At 41.4% G+C, this 26994-nt stretch overlaps 1 protein-coding gene across 7 annotated transcripts in view; it reads left to right on the forward strand.

Moving 5' to 3' along the window:
• HDAC4 (histone deacetylase 4) overlaps positions 1-26994 on the forward strand; it is a 407925-nt gene that overhangs the window by 231699 nt on the left and 149232 nt on the right. For 5 of the 7 annotated variants that reach the window (XM_019553979.1, XM_019553983.1, XM_019553981.1 and 2 more), the window contains 2 exons: positions 5842-5962; positions 14147-14268. In XM_019553979.1, the coding sequence (XP_019409524.1) occupies positions 5842-5962; positions 14147-14268 (243 nt within the window). The remainder of the gene's footprint in view (positions 1-5841; positions 5963-14146; positions 14269-26994) is intronic. The other 2 variants (XM_019553980.1, XM_019553982.1) reach the window with 1 other exon arrangement.

Here is a 26994-nt window from a genome sequence, read left to right on the forward strand (position 1 = left end):
GGCCTCCTTAACGCATTTTTCAAAGATTTTACCCAGAACCGAAGTCAGGCTGACCTGTCTGTAGTTTGCCAGGTCATCCCTCTTCTCTTTCTGAAAGATGGGCACCACATTGGCTTTCTTCCAGTCATCCAGGACCACTTGTGAGTTCCGTGATTCTTCAAACAGCTTGCTCAGTGATGCTGCTTTAAGCTCAGCCAGTTCTTTCAGGACTCTTGAGTGCAGGTCATCTGGCCCAGCAGACTTGAAAGCATCCAGGTGTAGGAGGTCCCTCATCTGTTCAGGACTGATTCCATGTATTGTCTTCCCCACATTCCCTGGGCCTCTGGTCAGGCAAACAGCTCCCATTTAGTTTCAGAAATACCCATGTGAAGTATGTATTTAGGAGTTCTGCCTTTTCATTCATGGGCTTCGACTGTGGGCTGCCCCTGAGCATTCAGTAGGGGGTCCTGTAGTAGATCCTCATCTTTTTTTTTTTCTCGTTTCCTATGTATCTGTCGAAAGAGTTTTTGTAGTCTTTTATGCTGGTTGCCAGCTTGATCTCCATGCCTGCCTTAGCTTTCCATGTCTCTCATCTGCAGGCCCAGGTGATACGGGTGTATTCCTCTTTGGTAGCTGATCTGTTCCTCCATTGCTTATATGTTTCTTTGTTCTCTTCCAATAGCTCCGTAATATCCTTGTTGAATCAAGTGGGTCTTTCGGCTCCTTTCCTGTTTTTGGTCCGGGTGGGGATGGCCTGTTTTTGAGCTGTGAGAAATGCCTCCTTACGGAAGCACCGGGGTTCCTGAACTCCCATATCTGCCCTCCTGAAATATAGGACTTCTGCTCTGCTGATTGATTTTCCAGTCTTACGGTGGATGGTGAACCTTATCAGGTCATGATCTCTGTTGCCCAGAGTACCACCAATTCCCATGCTCTTCCCCTTGGTCAGCACCAAATCTAGAGTGGCCTTACCCCTAGTAGGCCCTTCCACAACCTGCATTTGAAACAGAGAAAGTTGGCTGACCTGCTGGAGGTGGCTGAGTGCTCCTCCCAACAGATGTCAGGGTGGTTGAAGTCACCCATGACAATCATGTCTCTAATGCAAGCTGCCTCAGTCAGCTCTCCAGAGAATTCCTGATCACACTTCTCCTCTTGGGAGGGAGGCCTGTAGTAGACTCCCACCATCAGGTCTCCCTCTCCTGGTTCCCCTTGTATCCTGACCCAAAGGGACTCAAGGGACCCTTCCCTGTTGTCAAACATGACCTGCATGGAGGAGTACTGTTCTTTTACATAGAGGGGCACACCTTTTCCCTTCTTTCCAACCCGATCCTTCCTGTAAAGCCTATAGCCCTCATTGTTCGCTGCCCAGTAGTGTGCATCTTCCCACCAGGTCTCCATCAACCCAATTAGATCAAATTCCTCATCAACCAGAAGGAAGACCAGTTCCTCCTGTTCGTTTCCCATAGTTCTGGCATTCCCCTAAAGGGACCTGAGTTCCCTGCTGGTTGCCTCAGGTTTTCTGTCATGCCGCCTGTTAGTACTTATATGGACATCTATTGCTTGAACGTCCTCCTGTGTGTAATTGTGGCTAGAGGATTTGTGCACAGCAGTGGAACCTTCTCCCCAGCCCATGTATGTGCCTAGTTTAAAGCCTTCCTCAAGAAGTTGGTGACTCTCATAGTGAAGAGTTTCTTCCCTCTGCCTACGAGATGAATGCTATCCGTTGCATGTCAACCACTGTAGTAAACTGCACGTCAAGGTTGAGGTATCCAAAACCCACACAGTGACACCATCTCCAAAGCCTTCAGTTGACCTCCTTCGTGTACTCTTCCCTCCAATGGCCATGGCCCTTGACTGGGAGGATTGAGGAGAAGGCTGCCTCTGCTCCTGAGGTCCTTCGCTCCCATGCTTTTCTAATCTCTCACGATCCTCCCAGGGCTACTTCATGCCATATTATCGGTGCCCACGGGAACAAGTAGCATGGGATAGTGGTCTGTAGGGCAGACCAGTTTAGGGATCCTTGCTATAACATCTCTGATCCTGGCTCCTAGAAGGCAGCAGACCTCTTGAGCAAAGGGGTCTGGATGACAAATGACTCCTTCTGTGTCTTTCAGCTGGGAGTCTCCTACAACTATCATCCTACGTTGTTTCCTTGCTTGGATTGGTTTATCCCTTATGGATGCGTCGACCGCCGATGGTGTGAGGGCTTCGTAGCTGTTGTGTAGAGTTATCGGTGGGACAACTGATACACATCATGGCTTCAGTCCTGATGTCACCAATGTCAACCTGCTATTGGTTGGGGCATCTTGTTCAGGCCTGCGCTCCTGCCTGGTCTCTGTGGCCTCTTTGTGGCCTCCTTCTCTAGGTGCAGGACCTCGCAGTAGGCATCAGTCTCTGCCTTTTGTTCCCTGATGGTCCGTAACCTGTCCATGTCCTGCTGTAGCCCCTTCACCTGGCCCTTCAGTGTCTCCAGCAGTGAGTGCATCCCACAAGTGGGAGCACTCATACCCCTGATCCCAGCATCCAGCAGACATGCCAGGCAGCCATCGCTGTCTGCTGTCAAGGGCTCTGTCTGCGTGGAGGCTGAGACCATAGGTTCTGTCTGGGTGGAGGCCTCCAAGGTACTGGGGGGTGGAGAGTAGTCCATCCAGATCAGGAAGCCTGGCAGTGCAGCGTGTACCCACTATATTGCAGGACAAGCTCTGGTCATGTGCCGCCCCCCCCCGGTGTTTGTATAAATGGGAGACCAGGTGGGTGTTGTTGCCTCCAGATGGTCCTCAGCAGCTGCTGCTGCTGCTGCTGCAGCTTGGCAAGCAGGTTCAAGCAGCTGCCTGTAGGGGGATCTCCTAGCTACCTGACTTTCTGTGCAGCCAGGGGGATTTCCCTGAGTCCCTAACTGGTGGTGGGAGGGTGGAGAGGGTTGGTCCCTCATCCCCTTGATGCGTGGGGGGCTTCGGCTGCCTGGAGGTACAGAGGGCACAGGGTGAGCCGTGCTGTGCATGGGGCAACTGGGAGGCAACTCAGGAGCGAGAGTGGCTGCTGATGGCCCTTTTGCACTCCCTTCCATGCAAACTCCCACACTAACTCCCACGCTGGGCTGAGTGTGCCTGTTTGCGCAGCTCTGGTTGCACAGGTCCCTGGGAGCTGGGCTAAGTAGGAGCCAGGGGAGGGGGGATGTGACCATCCTTGGCTCCTCTCAGCTGCTTCCTCTAGCTAGTGCCCACCCACCTCAGGCCCCACTTACCTCCCAGCTCCATGCTGGGGGTCAGGACACTAGTCTGCTGGGGTCTTCGCCCTTAAGGGGTGTGATGGGCTTGCACTCATACGTCTCCCACAAAGAGCTGGTCATAAGGTGCATTAAATTTAGGAGCGTGTAACAAAGTCGCATTAAGTGCACATGCAGGTGTGCTAATGTGCATTAACGTCATTTGTGTTCATTGACACATACCATGTTAATGCACTTTAGTGCATCTACACATGCGCTAATGTGACTTCGCTATTCATACCTAAATTTGATACCTACTTTATGCATATATCAAATTTAGGCTTATATAGCTTTAAATCGCCATGTTTAAGGTGTATGAAAGGGCACATGTGTAGCCACCCCCCCTTTAATGTGCCTTAAAAATGGCAATTTTTAGGCTAAGTTTGCTTAAAAGAGGAGCATGTAGATGGGCCCAGTAAAGCTCAGGGTTTCGCTTTTCTAGACAAATGTAGCTATAGTCCATGCCCCAAAAAGTTTAGATTGCATTGCATCTAATTCAGTATAGTGTTTTTGTAATCGAAACTTCTTTACCCGGTTTCACTCACTTCAGTGATGGCACACAAGAGCCTGTCTGAGTGCAGTGTTGGCACCAACAAAATAAGTCTATAAACAAATGAAATGTTTGAAGTGTTGTTAATTAAATTCTGTCCTGGCCATTACATGATTCATTGTGATTTAGTCTGATTAAAAAAATATTTAAATTTCTTCAAATGCGCTTTATCTCTGACTTAATATTATCTACTATAAGTAGAGAATGGAACATTTTTGAATTCATGTAAAGTAATTCAGAAGTGAATAGTTAATATGGAATTGCATAGAGAAAGAGGACTACTCAGTTTTTATATCTCTGTGTATACACTTTTTTAATGTGTAAAGAAAGAAATCTGAATAGATCTGATGTCCACTCAGCCTTATGGACTAATTCTGAATGCTTTACCAGAAAATGAAGGTGATGGGAGGTCTATTTCAGACCCTCTTGAATCTCTTGGTTCTGTCGGTTGTGGTGGCTGGAAAATGGGTCGGAAGGGTTGCAGAGCTTCTCATCTTAAAATGATGCCAGGATCTTTTATTTGCCTATGTCTCCAGCATTGGACAGAATAGCAGGCCTTTATTTCTTTATATTCTTATATCTGTGTAGTGTCTTACCGCTTCTAATTAAAGGAAAAGAATAAATTGCTAGTAGAGGTTTTTGTAAATCTCATGACCCATAAATACTTGGCTCAGTGCCTCCTACATAATGTCATCTTTAACCAAGCAGAATGCAGCCGCATTTGATTACTTATAAAATGTTAGTTGATTAAATAAGAGAATATTATTTAGACAGACAATGCCTTGTGCTTGGCATTTTCAGTTACTTCCTCCACCCCACCCCCTTTTATCCTCTCCATTATACTGTCTGCCTCTAGAAACTCAAATACAGCTACTTTAACTTCTTTATTGGGGTACCTGCCTGGACTACTTTATGTAAAAACAATGAGAAATGTTCCAGACAGCAAATTTCTATTTATGACTGTCTGAAATATCAAGCAGTGCTGCATCTTAAAATAGTGCTGAGCAAGAAACTGCAAGTTTTTCTTCATGGTCAAATAAAAAAAATGGGTTTTTTTTCTGCTTGTCAGATGGCATCATAATATTGAGTATACCTCTGGAGACAGAAGCTGGTTCTGTCATACTTTGTTTGCTGAGGTTTTTTTACCCTTGTTATGGTAGCGTGTGTTTTTATCCAGTTGATTTTTCTTGCAGCCCAGATATTTTCCTTTGGAATTTTTGGTTTATACTGTGGTATAGATGAGCCATCATTTCCCACATGCTCTGATTGCCAAACTTTGTTTGCACTACTCCATCAGAAATACTGTCTGAGAATCTCTTTTGACAACTGAATGTTAATTTTAATCCATCTTCATAGTGAAACAGACCGGTCTCTATTGTGCAGTAAGTAATGATTAGAAATTACATAGTTGACATTTAAACACTATGCTTTGAAATTACTGATTTTTTTTTTTTTTTTTTTTTTTTCAATGCTAGATTTTTTTCTATTGGAAGAAATGGATTGCAGGCTTGTAAATGAATTGGAATATTATGTAGCTTTTATTATACATAGATACTTTGAACAAAGAGATCCTTATTTGCAGAATTTCTCAAGACAAAGTCTGCATATGAGACGTGTTTCATTTCCCCTTTTGCTTGCAGATGTGACATTTAAAATCTTGAGTATGCACAAGACCCCTCTTTTTAAACACCTTTGATTAAAAGAAAGCTAGAATGTTAGTACAAGTGTTATATTGTAAGTCTACTTAGAAGCAAGTATAAAATCCTCTTTAGAAAGCTTTTTTAGGAAATGATAAATCTCTGATTAAATCTCCATTTTAAAACAAATTGCAGTTATGTTCAAATCCAGATAGTAGAGAAGAGCTCGTTACTGGAGGCACTTTGTTCTTGTTCTTAGGAAAAATGCCTTTCCGTTGGCTGGAGAGTCAAAGATTTAGCTCTAAATCTTTCTGAAACTTTCATCACAAGGTATTTAAATTTTAATTCACTGATGCTTTCACTGAAATGGCATTAGTTAAATATCCTCTGTTTATTTTTTGCTTTTTCAGGTGCAGTGGCAAGCACAGAAGTAAAAATGAAATTACAAGAGTTTGTCTTAAATAAAAAGAAGGCTTTGGCACACCGGAATCTCAACCATTGCATTTCCAGTGATCCCCGCTTCTGGTATGGGTAAGTGGTACTGGGCTTGTCATCTTGATTCAGCCAGTGCCATCTTTGTTTACAGTTACTAGAGAGGTAGGGAAAGGGGCTGATGCATTTTTAATAAAAGAGCTACATGTTATCAATAGGTGTTAGTTTGGCTTAATTTGTTCTAGGTATATGCATTGCAAATTGTAGTGGTTGTGAAAGGAATTATCTGACATTTCATGGAAGGTATTCTTTTAAAATACTGTTGCGTTACACTAAATGATACACATATGCCTTCTCTAATTCAGGAACGTCTAACTCATTTGGTCTCTGGGCCAGAACTGGATTGTAGAGCTCATTGTAGGCCAGACCTGGACCTGCCGCTAGCAGTCTGATGAGCAGCATTGGCATTAACTACCATGAGTGCCTGAGCCAAAGTGTCAGCTCATGGAGCCGCAGGAGTTAATAAAGCCATTGCTTGCTGTGCTGCGGCTGAAATGGTCAGACTCTGTACCCCAGAAATTGGCAGGGTGTGTGAGGGTGGCATTATATCCACTGTGGCTTTCTGAGCTGCTGTGTTGGGGATTAACACTATCACCGTACACCCCATCCCTGAATTCCCAGCCCCTCCAGGGTCTAGACTGTCACCCCACTCTAGTGTAACTGTCCACAACATTGTTTGTCCTAAGAGCACTTCGATGGATATTTTTTCTGCGACTACTCAAAGTTGATTATTCTGTGTAATCATACCTACAGATCAATCTCTACCAGGCATCGAAATTCTTTTAACTCATCACATGGTCTTCAGTATGAGAAATTTGTCTCTCAGGGGTAATGGAAAAACTACCCTTACAATTCACGTAATTGGCATTCAGGTTATTTAAAATACTATATTTTTTTTAAATATTCAAATTGTACCCCTCAAATTAATCTCTGTGGCCATGTAGAGTTAATAAAAAAAAAAAAAAAAATTAAGGATTTGCTACATCAGTTATATACATACTTGAAAATACTGTGCCTTGAAAGTGTCAGACCAGATGTAGAAATAATTTTTAGCGCTGAAAACGCTTTACTGGAGACACTTACTATTGACCACCACCCATTCCAAACCAGGCATTTTGAGCAGGATTGTATCAGCTGATGTTAATTGGCACAGTTGGCGTTCTCATGCTGAACCCCGGAGAACGCTAAATAGTCTACAGCTTGATGACACCAAACTGTCCTTTAGACATCACAGCCAATGATCATGAAGAGAAATGAATATCAACACAGCTTTACAGATCTTTCAGACCTAACATTGGAACCTCACTGTGCATCTGCCAACTCAATATTGAGGGGATAAGCAGAGCTAAAAGTGAATATTTATGTACAATTTTGGTAGAAAATTGCATTGGTGAACCAGATCACCTCTGAATACTCTCTCTGTGTATTTAATGAAATTCTATTGGATTTGCACAATACTACACCGGAGGCAATCAGCTGCTGCAAAATTTGGACGTAAAATTGTGAATATGGTTTTCCTTGCTTTTGTGATCATTGTATCATCATACGTTAAAAAAATTGGCACAATGTCACATGAAAGAAAAGTGATTTCTTTAAGCCAAGTTATAGACAGACATCAGTGTTTCTCAATTATTTTAATACTCAAGACTAACTTTATGTTTGATATTTACTTTCAAATAAGGACCACAGCCCCCCCTCTCTTCACACGTATTTCACAGAGAAAGTTCAGTGGTTGGTTTCATATGAAAGTGGTATTGGCATAGTATTATGAAGAGAAAAATAGAATACACTTATTTGTTGGCTGTAGGCTGCTGTGCTACATTCCTAAATAATATCTCCTTTTTGCTAATGATTTGCATTTACATCTGAATGGGTTGATCCCAGCAGTGATTTAGCATGGTCTTTCTTAAAGGTTAAAGGACAGTCCATCCTTTTCTAGCTTACTTGTGTCCACAGAAGGGTATAAATATGTAAACAAACCAGAAATGTATCTTTCACTCAGCAGAGCCAAAGGCTTCTGATATAGCTGAAAATAATTGACCTGTACTCTTGAACATTAGTCATTGTTGGGAGAAAGACCATGACAAATAGAACTGAAAGGGAAATAAAGCAAGATCAAGAAACCATCTCCTGATGCTTGTGGTTTGAGCAGAGGCCTACTAGCCTGTTTTTGAAAAGAAGTTGTCACTGTCCTGGTTTGTCTGGGCCTCAGTGAGTAAAACTAATTAAATGTCTGAGGACTTTGGCCTTCTGTTTCTCCAGAGAGAGAGACTTCCATGTAGATTAGGCTGTTGTGGATGAGGATCATAGTTCTTTCTTAAAAAGATAAGAAACTCACCGCAGTGAGAAATATTAGAGGCAGCTTCCTGGCCGTAACCTAGCTTTCCCGTGTTTCGCTACCTGAACCATTTCTACTGAACGAGATCTGAATGAGGGGAAATATTTGATACCATCCTCTCACGGTAGTTTTTACCCATGCTGTTTGGTTGTGATAGTGAACTCCATCCACACTGAAACTTTCAGATCCCAAAGAAAAAGTTACTCCTACCCCTTTCTCGTGGTTGAACAGTTACACAACAGACTCTTGTGTGCATTCAGAATGGAAGGAAGAAATTAGTGTACATGTGCAGAAGGGTATGCGTAAAAGAGAGGAGGGAATTGGGATGTGCATGTAGGAGAATGCAGGGATCAGAAGCAATGAGAAAATTGACTAACATGCTCTGGCTATTTTTGCTCTAGAAATGGACTAGAACATCTAGAATCCATGGATAAGCATGGCCTTAAGTTGGTCTTAAAGGTTGATATGGAACATGATCAGAATATTAGAAATATCACATGGTAGCATTTTGGCTGACTTGTTCAGTGATCCCATAGAAATTTCTTAATAAAGACTATATGTAATTTGGATTAACCTTACAAATGTGTAAAGACTTTAAGGGAAAAAAGTTATGGCGCTGAAGTAATTTATATCAGAAGCAAGAGTTCCAAACTCAGGAAATTCAGAGTTAAATCTTAATCTTAAATGAACTTCCAATGTTTGGAAAGACAGAAATGTATACAGAAATATGGAAAGCACTCAAAAATCATAACACCAATCTCTAAGGATATGTTGAGATGGTAAGAGAAAAATCTGATGTGCCTTTTAAACTTAGTTTTAATCTAACCTGAGATGTCAAAAGCTATTTTGCATTAATTATAATAGTATAGTTGTGTAGTGTCATCACGCAGGCTCATATAGTAACACATAGATGATTTATGTAGTGGCAGTATTTAAGATCCACTGCTAAATCAACAGTTAGTGATAATATGAAAGAGGTGAACTCTGTTTGAAACTGGAAGCTGGCATTATTTTTCTGACAGTTGATTTTCCAGTATTCTGCTCAGTTGCATGAGTGACCAAGAAATTTTGGAATGACACTAGGAACACGTGACTGTGAACAGCTACATTCTCACTTTCCCGTTAGGTTAAAACGCCTAGATTTTATTATGCAAAAATAGCATTAAGTCAATAGTGGAATGAAGGCTAATGAGTGAATATTTTAATTCCAGAACTTTGATCACTTTGATCCTGTGGCCTCAGGTAAATCTGATGTTTAGTTGTGATTGTACGTGAATTCTCTGTGTTGAAAAAAGTAAACTGTTATGGTCTGAAAGGGGAATCTTCATCTTTTAATTAACTATGCTATTGGCATATTTCTCTTAGACCTTGGTGCCCTTAATTTTGTGGCCTGCACTCATTTATGACAGGTTTTAGGCTCACAGTAAATCCATTCAGTGGGCTGCTTGGTAATGCCTCCATCCCCAAGGTAGAACCACAGGGGAGCAGCCAGGCAAGCTGCCACATATATCTTTATAATGGGATCATGGCAAGGAAATGGAGGGTAATATGAGATTTGTCTAAAATAGAGGTCAGCAGCCTTTTGCCTGAGCTTATGACCTGACAGTGGCTACAGGCTGAAAGTCTCCATCCTCCCCCAGAGCAGCCAGTAGCTGGCACTCTCTCTTGCTGCAGATTCCTGACCCCTCTAAGCTAGGGAAGCACAAATGCAAAGCAGCAGAAGGCTTCTTAGTAGAGGGAAGTGCTGTCGAGGGGGTGGTTGGTACAGCGCAGTTCTGTATCGCCTATCTTCTATGCTGTCTTGGACCTGTTTGAAAGCCAAATCCAGCCTGCAGGCTATATGTTACCAACCCCTTAATGAATAAGGTGTGTGGGCTAGGTGGGCTGGAAGCTTCTCCCACTAGGGGGCAGAGGCAATATCATTTGGCAGAGATATGTCAAAGATATAGCCTGCAGTACTGCCTGTGTGCCACATGGAGCCTGTCCAATACACATACAGCATAATAACCTCCTGACCAAGGGCCAGATAAAGAAAAGACTAGAATCTTTAGAGTACCCAGGTCCAAAATACTGATAGAAAATAATCAACAGGCAACTAAACCTGGAATGTCCAAGGAGGTTAAAGTGTTCTGCCATGGGCATGCATGACTTTCTGGAGCTGATGTTAGATTGGCATTTATTCATTCTTTCATGTAGAGGGGCCCTTTAAGCAGCAGGTGGTATATATAACATTGGTAGAGTTGAAGTGCCTTGGATGTTATAAGCAATGTTATTTGGTCCAGTGATGATGTCTGTGTTGCTGTTCAAGCACAACAGGCATCTGGGTCTGCTGCAAGTTCTGGTGCTACAATGAGGATGGAAATTATGTAGTTTATTGCTTGAGAGATGCCATTTGAGGTTGGGGGGCTGCCTGTAAACTGGGATAGAATGGTTTCCCATGACTACCTTCAGATGGTTGCCTTTTTCTGGGAGGGGTTGGAGGTTATTAATGGTCTAAAGCGTTCAAGCTGGGAGGTGTGGGTAGCGACCAGAATTGAACACTCATCTGACATCAGCTCTAGAAAGACACAAAGGCCAGTGGCAGAACACTTTGACCTCCCTGGACCCTCTATCTCTGACCTCAGGGTCTCTGTTCTTAGGCAGCAAACCTTTAGAAACAGATTTGTACAGAAATTTGCAGAGCAAGAAATCATTCACAGCCTGGATTGTGTTATATGGTTTAAATAACGGACTGTGGATATTTATCACATTACCTGGATTAGTTTTTCTGATCCCTTTGTTCCTATGGGTTCTTTGCTTGTATGCCTCTCTCAGCATTGTCCTCTTTCCCTTCCCCTTCCCTTTATAACTTTTCTGTTCAAATAACTCTCTCCATTATATACACTGCTCTGTGCATGTCTTTTCACAGCATCTGATGAAGTGAGCTGTAGCTCATGAAAGCTTATGTTATTTATCTCTCTAATGTAGTCTGTAAACTGCAAATCTACCCTGCCCTTCTCCTTGATTTCAGATTAACACAGTGACTGTCTTAGTACAGTTACTTTTAAAATGTGTTGCCAGTAATGTTGTTCAGCATTTTAAGACTAATTTGCCATGCACAATCTTGTTGTCTGTTGTATCATCTTGAACACATCATAATTTAGATTATGATGGTTTAATTGTGATATGGACAGGATATTACAGGGTCTGCTACAGAACTATTACTTTTTCAGGGAGGTTCTCGTGTGTATCATGCTGTTGTATTCTACGTGTCTGATACTGAAAAAAGGAAGCTTGACTGTGTATTTTTGTTTGTTAGTAACTTGACATTGATATACTCATGTGTTTGTATTGAGTGAGATTATCAAATTCAAAGGTACCTGTATTCCCTGCATGTGCAACACTCCACCAGAGATGCATGCAGTTGTATGTTTATTCAAATCAAATGACTACAGGTGTGTGTTTGAAGTAGCATATCCCCTTACATGCACACCTGTTTGAAGGATCACACATTGCAAATAATAGGTTTATTATGTATTTGGAGACTTGCATATTTGATTTTGAATGTGCAATTTTATATTTCAATGTGCAGTCAATTACCAGACTTGAAAATCTCTGAAGGGTATGCTGGCATATAGTCACAAGTGCCATGCAGTTTGTTGAAACCTGTGTAAGATGTTATGCTAGGAACAGCATTGCATTAGTTGCTGTGTGTGTCCTGGAGCAGAAATAGTCCAGGATTGACGTGTACATACAGTGGCCCCATTAATCAGGGCGTACTGAGTGGCTGAATGTGCTGCTTTTCTGCCATGGATTCATTGATGCAATCTCAGGATGACCATTCAGATGCACTTTGCAATGTCCCAGGATAAACTTCTTATCCCATTAATCTTTTCAAGATTTATCCCAGGACAACAGACATGAATGTCTGAACAATTTTGCAGTTTGTCCCAGGATAAAATGGTTTATCCTGGGATAAATATGATGTCTGCTTATAGCCTTATTGTTATATTCCCAGTGCTGCAAACAATTATGACTGGTGAAAGTTTGCAGTATTGGGTATCCAGGATTCAACAAAACCAGATGCATCAAACAAGGCTTTGTAGTTGAAGTGTGCCTACTCTTCATGATGGTGTAGTTTAAGTCGTAATAAAATCAATTTTAGTACCTCTTGGTAGTAATCTGTGCTTCAGGCATTTGAACTTTGTTTATAAAATATCTTTTGGAGTTGACTTCAAATAAAATGGATGGAACTGGGGAAAGAAAACTAATTCTGCATTGTGGAGGATTTAGACATTTTGCAATCTGATTTCATTCAGATTGAGTATACTAGTGAACTGTGTGTGCATGCATGTGGTTACAGAAATAGAAAATGTGCATGTATTAATATAATGTGAGAGTATTGCAGATCTGTTGAAGATTTTATGGAAAATTTACAAATGCGGGAACTAAAAATAAATATTAAATTAAATTGGGAAGGATATTCACGTAGAACATTCTAACTGGCATATTTCGTAGCCTTTTTAGTAAATAAATGCACTTTTAAAAAAAACTTGTAAAAATTAAAGACGTTCATTTTGTTTTTTTGAAAGCTTTTGATAAGCAGTTCCTCACATTTCAATTGAAATCTATATATTTTAGTACATTGGTTACTATAAACTTGGTGAAACATGCTTCTTACTATTTTAACTTCCTAGATGTTCTGCTAAAGAAATTGGATGGTTTATTTAATGTTGAAGTTGAACTACAATAAATATCTTTCCCTAAGGATATTTTACTTGCAGAATATTTTAATCAAGTTCTTCTAGAATGCCTGATTAATGAATAAGAAAGAGTATAACTGGGAGGACTGAATGTTTCTATAGCCAGGTGCTTATTCTCATTAAATTATTTAATATTTTAAAGAATACAGTGATTAAGTAATATTCTCTCTGTAAAATTGTTTGATAGCTGTGTGTCTATAATCTCTAGCTATTAACGGGATCATTTTGTTAAGTTGTCAAACTTTATTAATGTGGAAAGTCCAGAGATTTCCAAAATTCTGTACTGGTCGGGTTTCAGCAACAGCTCATACACTTCCCAGAAAATAAATTGGCAAACTTGGTAAAGGTCACTAAGTAGAAAAAATACAGCCAGCGTAGTTGTGGAAGATTGGAAAATTCATTAATTATTTAATATCTTTAGCAAACAATAAATTACTTCCAACAGTCTTTTCAAACAAAGCTATGAACTGTCATGTTTAAAAAGTTGATCCTGAACAGTTTTGAGTACTTCAGTGCCAACCGTGCAAAGTACCTACACCTCGATTCAGCAGAGTAATATCCAGCTGTTGTAGGTTTTACAGATGAACAGCTAATGTGTTTACAATAAACTTTTTTATGCCATTGTTTTGGGTTTCAGTTTAGCAATGGCCATTAGCAGGAAAAGTACAAGAAAGCATTTAAATATGCTTAACTTCTGCAGTATGACTCCTCTTATTGAATAAGGTCCCAATTTAACACAGTTCTTAAATATACATGGTTGCCATACTTAGTTGAATTGGAGCCTTACGTTGTAGGACTACTCCCATGCTTAAACGTAAGCATATGTGTAATTGTCTTGCCAAATCAAGGTCTCAGATTTTAAATCCTTTTTTGTTGTTGTTGTATTTGGATGTTTATGTAAAGAGGGAACTAGTACAAGGAAAACAACAGGAAACAAGTGAGCAAAAGGTCTGGTTGCTTTTTTGGGTTTTTTTTAAAGAGAGAGTGCCTTTGTTCAGGGTTAACTTTGAGTTACAAATGGATTGCCATGGTTTGAAAGTCAATAGAGGACTGTTTTAATATAACAGTGAGAAAATTATTCTATGCCAAATTTCTTTACAGTTTTATAAAATTTTCTCCACTTTTTTTCTACTTCCTATACAGGAAAACACAGCATAGTTCTCTTGACCAGAGTTCCCCTCCCCAAAGTGGAGTATCAGGCACCTATAACCACCCTGTACTGGGGATGTATGATTCCAAAGATGACTTTCCACTCAGAAAAACAGGTAAAACCTACAGTAATATTCTACTTTCCATACTTAAATGTGGTTTTCTTCATTGCGACACTCGTTCCTTTTTCAAAATGAGTAAATAAATCTCAACCCAAAAATTAGTGTTACTTAGTGAGGTAATATTTTAAACAAGTAGTTTCTTTTTCTTGTGCACTGTCATCTTGTAGAAGGAATGAAGAATGCATGGCCCTACCTTCTGTTTGACTTCAGATATAAATACAGCTAACTATCTCTTTCTACCTTAAAAACTATGGAAGGTAATTTATTTTGCATCAAATCTGAGACTGTCATTTTCACAAGGAAAAAAATAATATCCAGATTTAACTGTCTAGAATCAATATGTTTCACTGAATAATTATGTATTTATTTCTTGGTGGTTTTCTTAAAAGGAGAGGAAGTGGGGGAGAGGCCAGAGATCAGTGGGGACTTTACTGTAACTAAACAGTAGAGCTGTGCGAAGCTTTGGTCCCCGATTCAATTTGGCAGAGAGTCAGGCCGATTCAGTGGCCAAATCTTTGAATCCATATTGAATCAGATGACCCTTTAATCTCACCGAATTGAATCGGAGCCTTCTGAATCGATTTGGAAAGATTCAGAGATTTGGACATAGACACAGCTTTAAATGTTTTTTCTATATACCTCTAGGTAGCAGGCGGCTCGTGAATGCTGCGATGCTGGGGCGCATGGCATGTCCCACAGGAGTGCGGGGGACTCCCCAGCATGCTTGGCAGCTGACTCGGAAGTGGACCAGAAGTGTTTCTGGTCCACTTCTGGGTTTGCCGGGGAGCACTCCAGGGCCCCTGCCCTGCACCCTTCCTACACGGCACCTGGTGCCTCCTGGGTCTGGAGAGGCACCCAGGGTCCCCCCGTGGCCAATTGCCGAGCTAGGTAGGGCGCGAGGGGTCCCCCGCACACGCTTGGCAGTGGACCCAAAAGTACTTTCTGGTCCACTTCCCTCCCGTGCTCCTGTGGGATGCTCCATCCGCCCTAGCATTGCAGTGTTCACAAGCCATGCTGGTATCCTGAGGTATGTAGAACATTTTTTTAAAATTGTGTCTTTTTTTAAAAACTGAATCAGCTTCGAATCTTCAGATTCTGATTCAGCCAAATCAAATCGGGGACAATGATCTGAATCAACTAATCAAATCGCCCGCTTCACACACCCCTACTAAACAGCTACTTTTCAGGTATGTTGTTTCCTGCAATGTGGTTGAGGGGGTTTATTTCCCCATGATGCATTATGTAAATTTCTGTATTTTGATTAGCCACTGTCATTAACTCAACATCATATATGCCAAAAACCAAAATGCAACCTCGGGTTCTAATATCACCAGCCTGCAAGCTACTGCTACTTCCTTCAGGGAATACCTAAACCCTGATTGATTCCTCTTGATTTCAGGAATAATAGTGACTGAAAGGACTGTATACATAGTACTGTATGTTTTTAAGTAACTTTTTAATAGCCAAGTTTAACTAGGAGAGCTGCTCTTCTTGAGAAGTCAAAATAGAGGTAAAAGGAAAAACCAGGGATGCATTTGAAAAAAAAAATTTGAGACCTGCTGTAGGTTTCTTTTGAAAACCACTGTTTACATGGGAAGTCCTGTCACTGTAGATTGGATGAATCTTTGCATTCTGTTCGACTGCAGCCACTAGCCAAAAAAACCACTTAGATTTGCATGGTCGTGTTTTGAATATGTAAATGTATCTATTGCGATTTACTGTAATCTCTGCTCTGATTGGTTTCCAAGCTGTTGGCAAAGTGTGGTTGGTCGCAAAGTCTGTTTATTTGCAACTGACAGCCACTCTACGTTCACTCTTTTGAAACCTCAAACTTGTGGAATAATTAAAGGGAAAAGAAAAAGCACAACTGAAAAATGATAAGCTGCTGTTGTATTTATATTCCTTTATATACATTCAGATTAAGACAAGTGAAATATTCTTACTATTTTAAATAAAATATTTTGTGAAAACTTAACAGGCATATACAAAATTATTAACTTCAGTTACAAGAAATTTGTATGTATGTTAGCTGTGTTTCAGCCAGCTTTCCTGTGTGAAGAGTGTGGCCCAATCCAGTTGTGCAATATTGTCTTAATGCTTCTGAACTGTGGTTCTCCAGGGATAATGTTTTTCTAAAGTCACACCCATGGTTCACATTTAGTTAGCATGAGTCCATTAAGTCTATCTGGATCTCTGGGCCATCCCTATAATTCACGTATTTTATTGAAAAAATTGAGGATTATCCTTCAAATTTATTATATAGTCCCAGATTCATTTTTCTTGTACAACTAAGGTAAGAGCCATCAAAAAAGAAAGTGGAGTGTTATTACATTCATTTTACATCAGCTCCTGAGAATTGCATTTGTGAAATATAGCTATATTACATAGCATTTCAAATATATATATATTTGGACTGAAATGCTATGTATACTTACAAGTTGTCTTCTATTCTTCATACCTTTATAGTGACTTTTGGGAGTCTCCTGTAGTTGCCTTGTTTTTTTAGTTAGTTTTTAAAGATTTATCTGAAAATATGGGTATCAGTCTCTCATAGTTTTAATGCAACAGTTTAGCCTCTTACAGAAGGCTACGGTAAGTTTAAGATCAACATTTTTTGCAAATGTATTCTGTAAATTGTTTGATCAAGTGTTTGATTGTATTCTGTCACTTACTGCATCTAACATAGTCTTTGCCCAGTAGTCTGTCACTTTGTAAATAACAAATTGTTGTTTCTATTAAAGCCCTCCAACAATAGAATTTTAATGGAACATGTGTAATAAATTACTTTTAAAGTTGTTACATATTGTTCTATACATTGTGGAACTGTGTCATTGTATTTTTCTCAGCTAGTTGCTTTATATTTTTTCACATTACTCTGCGATAGGTAAACTGTTGTCATTTTGTGTAAATTGAAAGAGGTTTCTCAGTTAGGAATATTTATAAGGAAAAGGTGGGGGAGGTATTCTGTACCATTTGTAACAACTTGTAGCATTACTTGGTGGATGCAAAGAACAATGCAATATTTATAAAACTTTGACTTCAATGTAATGTGGATGTATCTGAGCTAGCTTTACACAAGCTGGGTTGGGTAGCAGTAGCAGTTTAGTTGCATTGGCACAGGGCTTCTCTTGGGCTACCTCCCCAGTTAGTTAACCTGGTTTTCAGGCAAGTGTTTGCAGCCCTTGCTTTAGCTTTGTACTGCAATAGCTGCTAGTATCCAAGCTAGCTAATTTATCTACAGCAGACTGCAGTTAGAACATTGACTGCTGTGTAAATGTACCCTAAAACCTGTCTGCACCTGAAATAATCAGACTTCAAATGAAAAGAGAGAAGTCTATGTGCTTTCACTGATGGAAATAGGAGGGAGAAATTGGACTGCTGAAGTTTTCACTTTAAATGTAGAAAAACGTTAGCTATCCTGCATCTTGGGAACAGCTGTTAGTCAGAATAGAAGCAGCATTGTGACATTTTTGTCCATGCTTGTGCTTAGCTGTATCTCTACTGCCCCTTGTACCCTAAAATACATCGGAAATGAAGCTGTAAGTTTACATTTAGTTCCAGCAACAATGACCCAGTGCCCCCAGAGAAGAAACTGAGTGATCAAGAAGTCAGGTCAGTATTCCAAACCTAACTGGGGGATGTATGTTGGAGATGGACATCTGACAAATATATGAACAACAGATTAAACTAAATCTTTGGCCATGGCCTCTGCTAAAAAGTCAGCTGCCTGAACTGACTTCCACCGAAGATGAGACCGGGCTGGTTTAATTTCTTGGGGGATGGGGATCACATGTATGCCTTTATTCTTGCTTTTCCAAACCGTATCTTAAGGGTAGTAAACATTTTAATAGCAATTTCACATCTTTAATTTTAATCAAGCAGTTTTTTTTCCCCATGTAGTCAAATACTTAAATACTGTTCTGTCCTACGTGTAAAGTGAGCAGATGTTGCTGTTCATTAGGGAAAGCTTACCAGTGGTAAGCATAATCGCATATGCGAGTAAGATTTTAGTGCATGTACTAAAACAGAGGAAAAGTTTCTGTGTGAAGGTCACTTTATAGTTTTTGTTATAAAAGGGGATACTCTGATAACTTTCAGTATGACCCACTATGGGCTTTTTTGAAAAACTGGATCTTCTAGGGACAGGACAGGCAAGTTACCAAACTGGAGAGAAACACTGGGGAATACCTATGGCAGGTGCCTTGCCTCATTTTACACTGGAAATGGTTATCATCTTATCTCAGGTAATATTTTATAGGTAGTAAAGCAATGTGATTGAACTAGGAGTTGGCCAGTGTATTCAAACAATATGACTCACCCAGCTGCTAGAAATGCCTTTCCATTTGGTGAGGCCTCATGAAACCAGAACTAGATATGCACAATGTTATGTATGTTTGGAAAAGATCAGTGCTGTAGAAAGGGGAGCGGGAGGGGGTGAGGCGAGCAGGGTGACTGCCCTGGGCGCCACAGCAAAGGGTTGCCAACAGGTACTGCCCAGCCGGGGCGGAGTGCAGGACAGAGTTATAAGTGACTCATTTAGGGGTGCACAGAGACAGGGGGCTCCCACCACTTCAGGCACTCCCAGGCAAGCTTGGGGGGGCCATGTGCCCCCTGGATCCATGTGCGGGTCGAAGGTAGACTGCCACTGTGTGTTTTACCCCAGGTGCCAAACTTCCTTGCCACAGTACTGGGAAGAGCCAAGATCTGTCTATCTATCTATCTATTGTATGTAGGGTATTCTAAAGCCCTTCAGGGTTCTTGAAAATGTTTGTTTTTCAATTTCTGGATAACTGGAGAATTCTAAGTGTTTTCATTATTATTGCCAGGCCTGAAAAAAAGTTGCAGTGTCATCCTTTTTTGTTCCACTCAAAAGAGGATTAAGAATCTGGATACAGCTTTCTTGGCCATAGAACTGCCTTCTACAAGAATCAGTAGATCTCCAAGTTTCTAACAGTTGGTTCAGGGGCCATTTGTGGACTTGAATTTGTGTCCAGTGTGGGCTTGAATTTTCATTTAAGGAAGGTTCAGGTACTGATCTTACTATCTGGTTCAGCGTCGCAGTCTAACCTACACTCTGTGATTTTTGGGCTTCCTGTTCCTGAAACAGGAGGACTTTCCCAACCCCCCTGCTGAGATGAAGGTGCTTTAAGATTGTAACCCAATAACTGTCTTTTTCCCTGATAAGGCAGTCTTCTCTCCTGCTCTTCTGATAAGGCAGAACTATAGGCAGACAACTTTAGCTGTTTCAAAGACTTGGCGAGATAAATGGCTCCAGGCTCTTTCAGATTTACCTCCTCCACTGAAATCTAATTTTTGTGTTAGTTAATAAGCTGATAGATCTCTTGCAACTGCCTGCACCTAGTAAGATGGTAGTGCTTTCCCCTCTCTTCCCAGTCAACAAATGAATCCTAGACCCTGGAAGGATTGTATGACAGATTGTTAGCCACCTCTGCCCAGACTGTGTAGAAGATTGACAAAAATCATCAAGCTCCTTCCAGGGGTTCATTTTTTCTGTATTTGCCTTATGCCTTCTCTCTGTTGGTCACAGCTGCCAGTGAAAAGGCTAAATAGTTTCAGAGTACCTCAAACAACAAAGGCTACCTATACTTGTGTTTGAGGTTGGGGGGGGAGCATTAATTGGAGTGATTCCAGACAGCTGCTCTAATTAAAAAGGCTTGCTGTCATGTGTATTAAGTCCCCCTGTGTGTTTCAAAATGGCCACGGATGCTTTATCTAAAGCTTATTCGACAATGTTTAGATAAAGCATCTCTGTGGCCATTTTGAAACGCATAGGGGCTTAATACACATGACAGTGAAGCAGTGCTAGAGCATTCTGATTAGAACATGGAACAGACTTGATTACTTCAGTCTGCTCTAATGTGTTCTAATTAAAATGTGAAGGAGAACCTCTATAGGCACCCAAAGAGTCTATAAGACTGGACTTGCTGAGGCGTAAGTCCTTCTACTTTGCTAATATGCCGTTCCAGGTAGTTGAGTACCAGGCGCTATTGATTAGATACGATTTATGAATATGTGCTGTTGTTCGCTGACAGACTGCCACTTGACTTGCTAGAGCCTTTACCACCCTGATATTTGGAGGAGTAGCTAGTAGCCAGTATCTTGCTTTATACTGCATTGGATATGGCTGATACCACATTCAGCTTGATTACCTTTCCTGTTGTCCTAAGGTGGTTGTCCAGGGTTTGTGGTTCTGGCTTCATCTAGAGCAGGGGCGGGCAATTATTTTGGGCAGAAGGCCGCTTACTGAGTTTGGCAAGTCATCGCATGACAGGCAGCCCAGGGCAGATAAATACTAATTTTCTAAATTTTTTAGGGGCCCCACGGGCTGGATAGAATGGCCTGGTGGGCTGTATTTTGCCCAGCCCTGCTTTCGGGTGTGTCATAAAATTGTGGAAGACCTTTCTTTTGAAGGGGAGGAGCTTTTCAGCTCCAAAAGAGATAAGCCTCTGCACACCCTGAAAGATTCAAAGCAACACAGTATTCTTTAAGGGTTTATACATTTGTTAAGTGTAGAGATCATCATTTTCCTGGTGATCAGAATTTTTCTTGCACGATGAAAGGATCCAGCCATTTTTTCTGAGGTATCCTGTTCTGCCTTCCCAGCATCTTTGTCAATGCTGATGAATGCCTCCATGCTAAATGAGGAGTTCACTCAGAGTGCAAGGGATCTAGCCTCTTAAAGACGAGGTTGCCTATCAGTGTCTTGGAGCTCAGGTAAGTGTACAGTCTGCCAACCGTTCCTGTATCATGTTATGGGGCACCACTTTAAAATAATGATAGACTTTACAGTAGGGCTGTGCGAGACTTTGGACTGCTTCAGATCTGGAGAAGCTTTGGACTTTTCAGCGTCCAAAGTAGCATGTACTGATCGAATCGCTGGCTTTGTTAGGCTTTCTGAAGCTTCGGAGCCAAATCAGAGATCCATCCATAGGGTATAATGGAGAGTCAATGAAATATCTATAACTTTGTTGTTCTTTGCCTGATTTTGGATGAAACTTACAGGGATGGTACCCTCTGCTGAGAGCATGAAGCCTGCTAAGTTTCAAGAAGATCGGTGCAGGGGTTTGGGGGGAAGTGCACCCCAAATTCTTGAAAGCAAAACTTATGCCACATGTATGTGTTACACCACAGGGTGGTGAAAACTGCAGGAGTGGTGGCCCCTGCTGAGGCCACAAAGCCTGCCAAGTTTCAAGAAGATAAGCGGAGGGGTTTGCGGGGAACTACACCTCAAGTTGCAGACAAGCAAAACTCATAACATGGATGACACTGTGTGTGTTAAGGCACAGCAGAGTAACAGCTGCAGGGATGGTGGCCCCTGCTGCAGCCATAATGCCTACCAGCTGTCGAGGAGATAGGTGCAGGGGGGTTCTGGGGTTCTGCACCTCTAGCTGCTGACAGGCAAAACTCGTGACATGGGTGCTTGTGCAACTGACTGTTTCTGTCTCTGTCTCAGTCTTGGAGCAGTTGATTGTCTGTATTGATTATTTCCTTCCTTAGTCTCTGGTTTTGTAGGTGCACTTCCCCCCAACCCCCTGCACTTATCTCCTTGAAACCTGGCAGGTTTCGTGGCCTCAGCAGGGGCTACCACCCCTGCAGTTTTCACCCCCCTGTGGTGTAACACATAGATGTGACACAAGTTTTGCTTTCAAGAATTTGAGGTGCAGTTCCCCCTGAACCCCTGCACCGATCTTCTTAAAAACTTGGCAGGCTTCATGCTCTCATCAGAGGCTACCACCCCTGCAAATTTCATTGCAATCAAACAAAAAACAACAAAGTTATAGATATTTAATTGATTCCCCATTATACCCTATGGCCGGATCTCTGAGGCAGCTCCAAAGCTTCAGAGCCACTTCATCTGGATCAAAGCGGGAACCTGGTCCAGAGCCCTGGACAGGATCACTGGCACTCGAAGCAGCTGGATCCAAAGCCGAATCAAATAGCTGCCTGCTCACACAGGCCTACTCTACAGCTGCAATGCCATCTATCCATAGAAAAGAGGGTTCAAGATCCTTTTCAGTGTGCAAAGGTGCCAACCACTTCTAAAACTGGCACACTTCCCACTGGACACACCTTTTGGCCATGTACCTCTTGGGCTTTCGGAAAACCTTGGTGAATTATTTCAGCAGATGCCTCCCTTCTGTGATTCAGAGACATCAAGAATGCTAGGCATTTTCTTGGTCAGGGTCTGCCCAAATATCTACTGTTTTGCTTTGGACATGATCAAGAAATGCTGGACCTTATTATGCCTCCAAAGTAGAGCACAGCTCAGCATCAGTCTCGCTGTGTGATGCTGTCTTCATCTTGTGTTCAGAGTTTATTTAGCAGCTACACTGAGAACAGGATACAGGTAATTAAAAATTGCACCTCCAAGAAGTCTAATATTAAAATAATTTCATGCAGAAACTCAAAGGCCAAGAAACCTATAACTTGCACAAGCCTTCCAACCTATAACTTGCACAGTATTGCTCCAGTAATCTGTCATGTTCCAACCAATGGTGCTGAAGTTGGAGAGTATAACAATCCCTGCTGTTAAGAGGTCTGTTCCCACAGTGGGACCTCTCCTCAGTCTCTATTCTCGCTCTTGGCTGCTTGGTATTTTACCCATTACTCCAAAACATGGGCTTCTCTTGGTACTGACATACCACTACCCATTTCCCATCGCTATACAATTTATTTAACTTAAGCCTCCCCCTTGCCTCCACCATCTTAGTTTGAGGTATCCTTCCTTCTTTCAGTCACTAGTCCATTAACTGACTCTGACTCATTCCTTATCTGCCCCATATTTTCTTTCTTGCTCCTTTCTTCCATCTGCCATCTTATTTCCATAGCTCTAAAGAAATCCTGTACTTTGCCTCTAAGCTCCTGAATTCCATTATTTCATCTCTTCCTTTCCCTCTCTCGCAACTTCCAGTGGTCTTTCATTCACTTCCCTCTGCTATGTACCACCTGCTCTGATGTTAACCACACATACTAAGATTAGATTGTGTGCCCCAGAACATCTCTTCACCACTTCCTTGTCTCTATACTTCTCTGACTCCAGGCCCTGTTTCACTGTGTTCTAGCCAAGGCTGCAGTTGGATACAAGAGAGCAGAAAATAAACCACAGATGATAGATTAATTTCACTTAGCCATGGGAGTGGCTCCTCAACAGGGAATAGTTAATGCCAAAATTGGCAGGTGATGGAATGGGAATTCTTTAGCACTGCAGAACCAATTCTGTTTAAAACAAAACAAGCCTAACAAGACTAAAATTCCAACAGCCTTGGCTTCAGACGTAACACAGATCTTTTGGGGTTTTTTATAATTAACTGACACTAAATTTGCACGTCATAACCCAGAGCGCAGATGTTTCTTTTTGTTCATCATTGTGGTTGCCATTTTTTCTTTGAATACGCAAGTCCTGCAAACTGGTGCACTGGCACTGTACAAAAAGACGTTGCCAAAAATGTTAAGTTTCTTTGGGGAAAAAAACTGAGAGTATGATATCAACAAAGGGCAGGGAAAGCTGGAGTCCATCCTAAATAAAGTTCTTTATTTGTCTCTGAACCCCAGCAAGTTTAGCTTTCATATTTTTGGCACCAAGGAAAAAACTGCCTTTGTTTGTATTTGTAACTTAAAACTGACATATCATGCCTTTCAACTTTATTAAATTTGATTAAATTTTCTTAGGTGAAATACTAAGTCTATCCCAATACAGTTCTGATTACAAGACCTGGAATCCAACCATAGTCTTTGTTATGGGTGGGGTGACATAAATGGCTGAGGGAACACAGCTTGAATTATTATTGATTTCAGGATAAATTTCAGTGCTAGCAATTAAACCTGTAACCTCAGAAATTTAGACAAGCATTCAGAGAGAATAAATACGTAACTGCACAGTGCTATTTTTACAGTGTCATCTTTTGCCCTTTTCAATTACTAGATTTTTTGATATCCCTTTGTGTACACATACTTTGGCATATTGTGTTACTCTAATATATAAGCACAGCATTTCCGCCCGCCCCCCATTTTTAAACAAATAAGGTCAAATTCCTACATAAGCTGGTGTCTCTTCAAAAAAAAAAATACAGTGAAGTATATGAATAATTTCTAAGAAACATTCCTGAAAAATTTACAGCATATGAAACAGTAAACACTAACAGCATGCTATTAGTACATCCCATCTCCCAAAGCATTCTAATGTATTTTTAGGTCTAAATTGATCTCTTCCTGTTTCTTGGCCTTTGGGTTTCTGCATGAAATTATTTTAGTATTAGACCCCTTGGAGGTGCAATTTTTAATTACCTGTATCCTGTTTTCAGTGTAGCTGCTAAATAAATTTCACAGTATAGCTCCCTCTGTCATAAATGCTCTGTCTCTTGCACTCTTTTTTTTAGGCCAATGTTTGAGAAAATAATTTGCAGGCCGCAGCCTCAGCCTGTAGGGTAGACTGCCATCCTACAGCTGGTCACACATGGGACCAACATCTGTCTAATCATGCTCGTTCTCTCATCCTTTCCTTACACGCAGAGTTGTATGCAGTAGAGCATTAAGAACGTAAGTGCCAGGCTGGGCCAGACCAGTGGTCCATGTAGCTCGATGTCCTGCCTCTGACAGTGGCAGAAGTAGATGCTATAGAGAAAGAGCATCAAACCAAATATCTCTAGAATGATCTATCTCTTGTTCAGTACCATCCCTGGCATCCACCATTTATGGCTTTAGAGATACCAGTCTCCAACCATTCTGTTCAATGACCATTAATAGAGCTATCACCCATGAATTTACCCGATCTCTTTTTGAACCTGGCTGTGCTATCTGTCTCCACCACCTCCTCTGGCAATGAATTGCACAGCATAACTAAGCTCTATGTAAAAAAAGTACTTTTGCTTGTTAGCTTTAAACCTGTCATCAAGTAATTTCAGTGGGCTGCCCTTAGTTCTTGTATTCTGAGACCAGGTGAACAGTAGTTCACTTGGCCCACACCCTTCACGATTTTATAAACCTCTGTAATATCCCCCCTCAGCCATAACGGAGCATTTTACTTCCTTCTGGCTGTCCGTTGCGACAAGAGTGCTGTGTAACATGTTCAGATAATCTGCAAAGGCCAGTACTCTACCGTGTATGCCATCTTTAGTGTATTTAAAGCAGGGTGGGCCAGATGCGGCCCACCAGGCCATTCTATCCGGCCTGCGGAGCCCCTAAAAAATTTAGAAAACTAATATTTATCTGCCCTGGGCTGCCTGTCATGTGGCCCTCGATGGCTTGCCAAAATGCAGTAAGAGGCCCTCTGCACAAAATAATTTCCTGCCCCTGATGTAAAGCCTAAGTGTTCCAAGTCAGTGGTACTGAGTGCTGGTTGAGTTAAAGCCTTTATATTTGCTTTGATGTAAAGGAAGAGCTTACAGTCCTTCATCTATTACTGCCAAAGTCCCTACGTCAGGCTGCTTCCTAAAGAGTTGCACAGTTGCAAAGAGGGGGTCGGTCAGTAATTTTGAGTAATAGCATAGGCCAAATCTCTATACCCTCCTGCCTTTTGTTCTCCATCTCTAGCGATGGCAGCCATTGGGTGTATTTGAACTGCTTTTTGCACAAAGGTTTACAGGTAGGTATCTACCTGGAAGGTATCTCCTTAAAATGGCTGGTTTCAACACTGGTTCTCCTGAAGTTTTGTAGGTCAGAAGTATAGCTGCTGTAAATGCTTTTAGGCATCTTCGAAACTGCTGACCCATCCACTTCCACTGAGAGAATTTGGGCTGCTGTTACAAGGAAGGAGCTGATAATTGCAGCTGCAGAGATTTAGAGAAATTGGGGGATCCTGCAACATCAAACCCATTTCCAGTGTGTAGAAGCACCAGCATTTCCCAAAGTTTGCCTTGCTTTGGTACCAATCTAGGAATACTTAAACAAACAAACAAGCAACCCCCCTCCCCCAAGAATGATCTAGATCAGGATTCCTATCCAATAGTGTGACTGTATCTTTGTACTTCGTCTTGGATGAACTGATTTTAAAAAAAAAAAAAGTTGTGGCAGAACTCCCTCACAGCTATCTTGGTTGGTGGCCAGTAAAGAAAAAAGTATATCTTGCTCAAAGACATCTCTAGCACTGTCTCGTGCCCTCTATCTAACAGGTTCATGAAAAAGATATTAATAGCTAGAGAGGAGATTAGTCATACTTGTCTTATTTCTTTGGTGAAGTGTCTTTTCCTTGACCTTCATCACTCGGTCAATAACTAAATGGAAACTCCAAGGACACTGGTCAGATTTAACTGCTGTGTTTTATGTAACTTCCAGTTGGTAGTATATGTTCCATTCTGCTGGTTGCTGCCCTTAAGGCTTAAAAAAATATCCAGAACTTGTGTAGATCTGTGATGATCAACCTTTTAGGATTCAAGAAACCCCTCATTGTAATCCAGCCTCCCCCCACCCCCCAATAACTTCTGTGAATTAAGTGCCACCCAATTTCAAAAACTAATATATTCAGTACTCTCCTCCTTGCAAGAAGGGTTGAGTGGTGAGGGGGTGGATAGTTGTCCAGGCACAGGCAAACCTGAGCCTCTACTTATCTGCTTACCTTCTCATGCTTCCTGTACCCTTCAGAAGATCTCTGCGGTTTCAAAGATTTCATAGATGTCATAGACATCAGGGCTGGAAGGGACCTCGGGAGATCGAGTCCAGCCCCCTGCCCAAAGGGCAGGAAGTCAGCTGGGGTCATAGGATCCC

The sequence above is a fragment of the Crocodylus porosus genome, unplaced genomic scaffold, assembly GCF_001723895.1.
Source record: "Crocodylus porosus isolate Cpor-Errol unplaced genomic scaffold, CroPor_comp1, whole genome shotgun sequence".
NCBI lineage: Eukaryota > Metazoa > Chordata > Crocodylia > Crocodylidae > Crocodylus > Crocodylus porosus.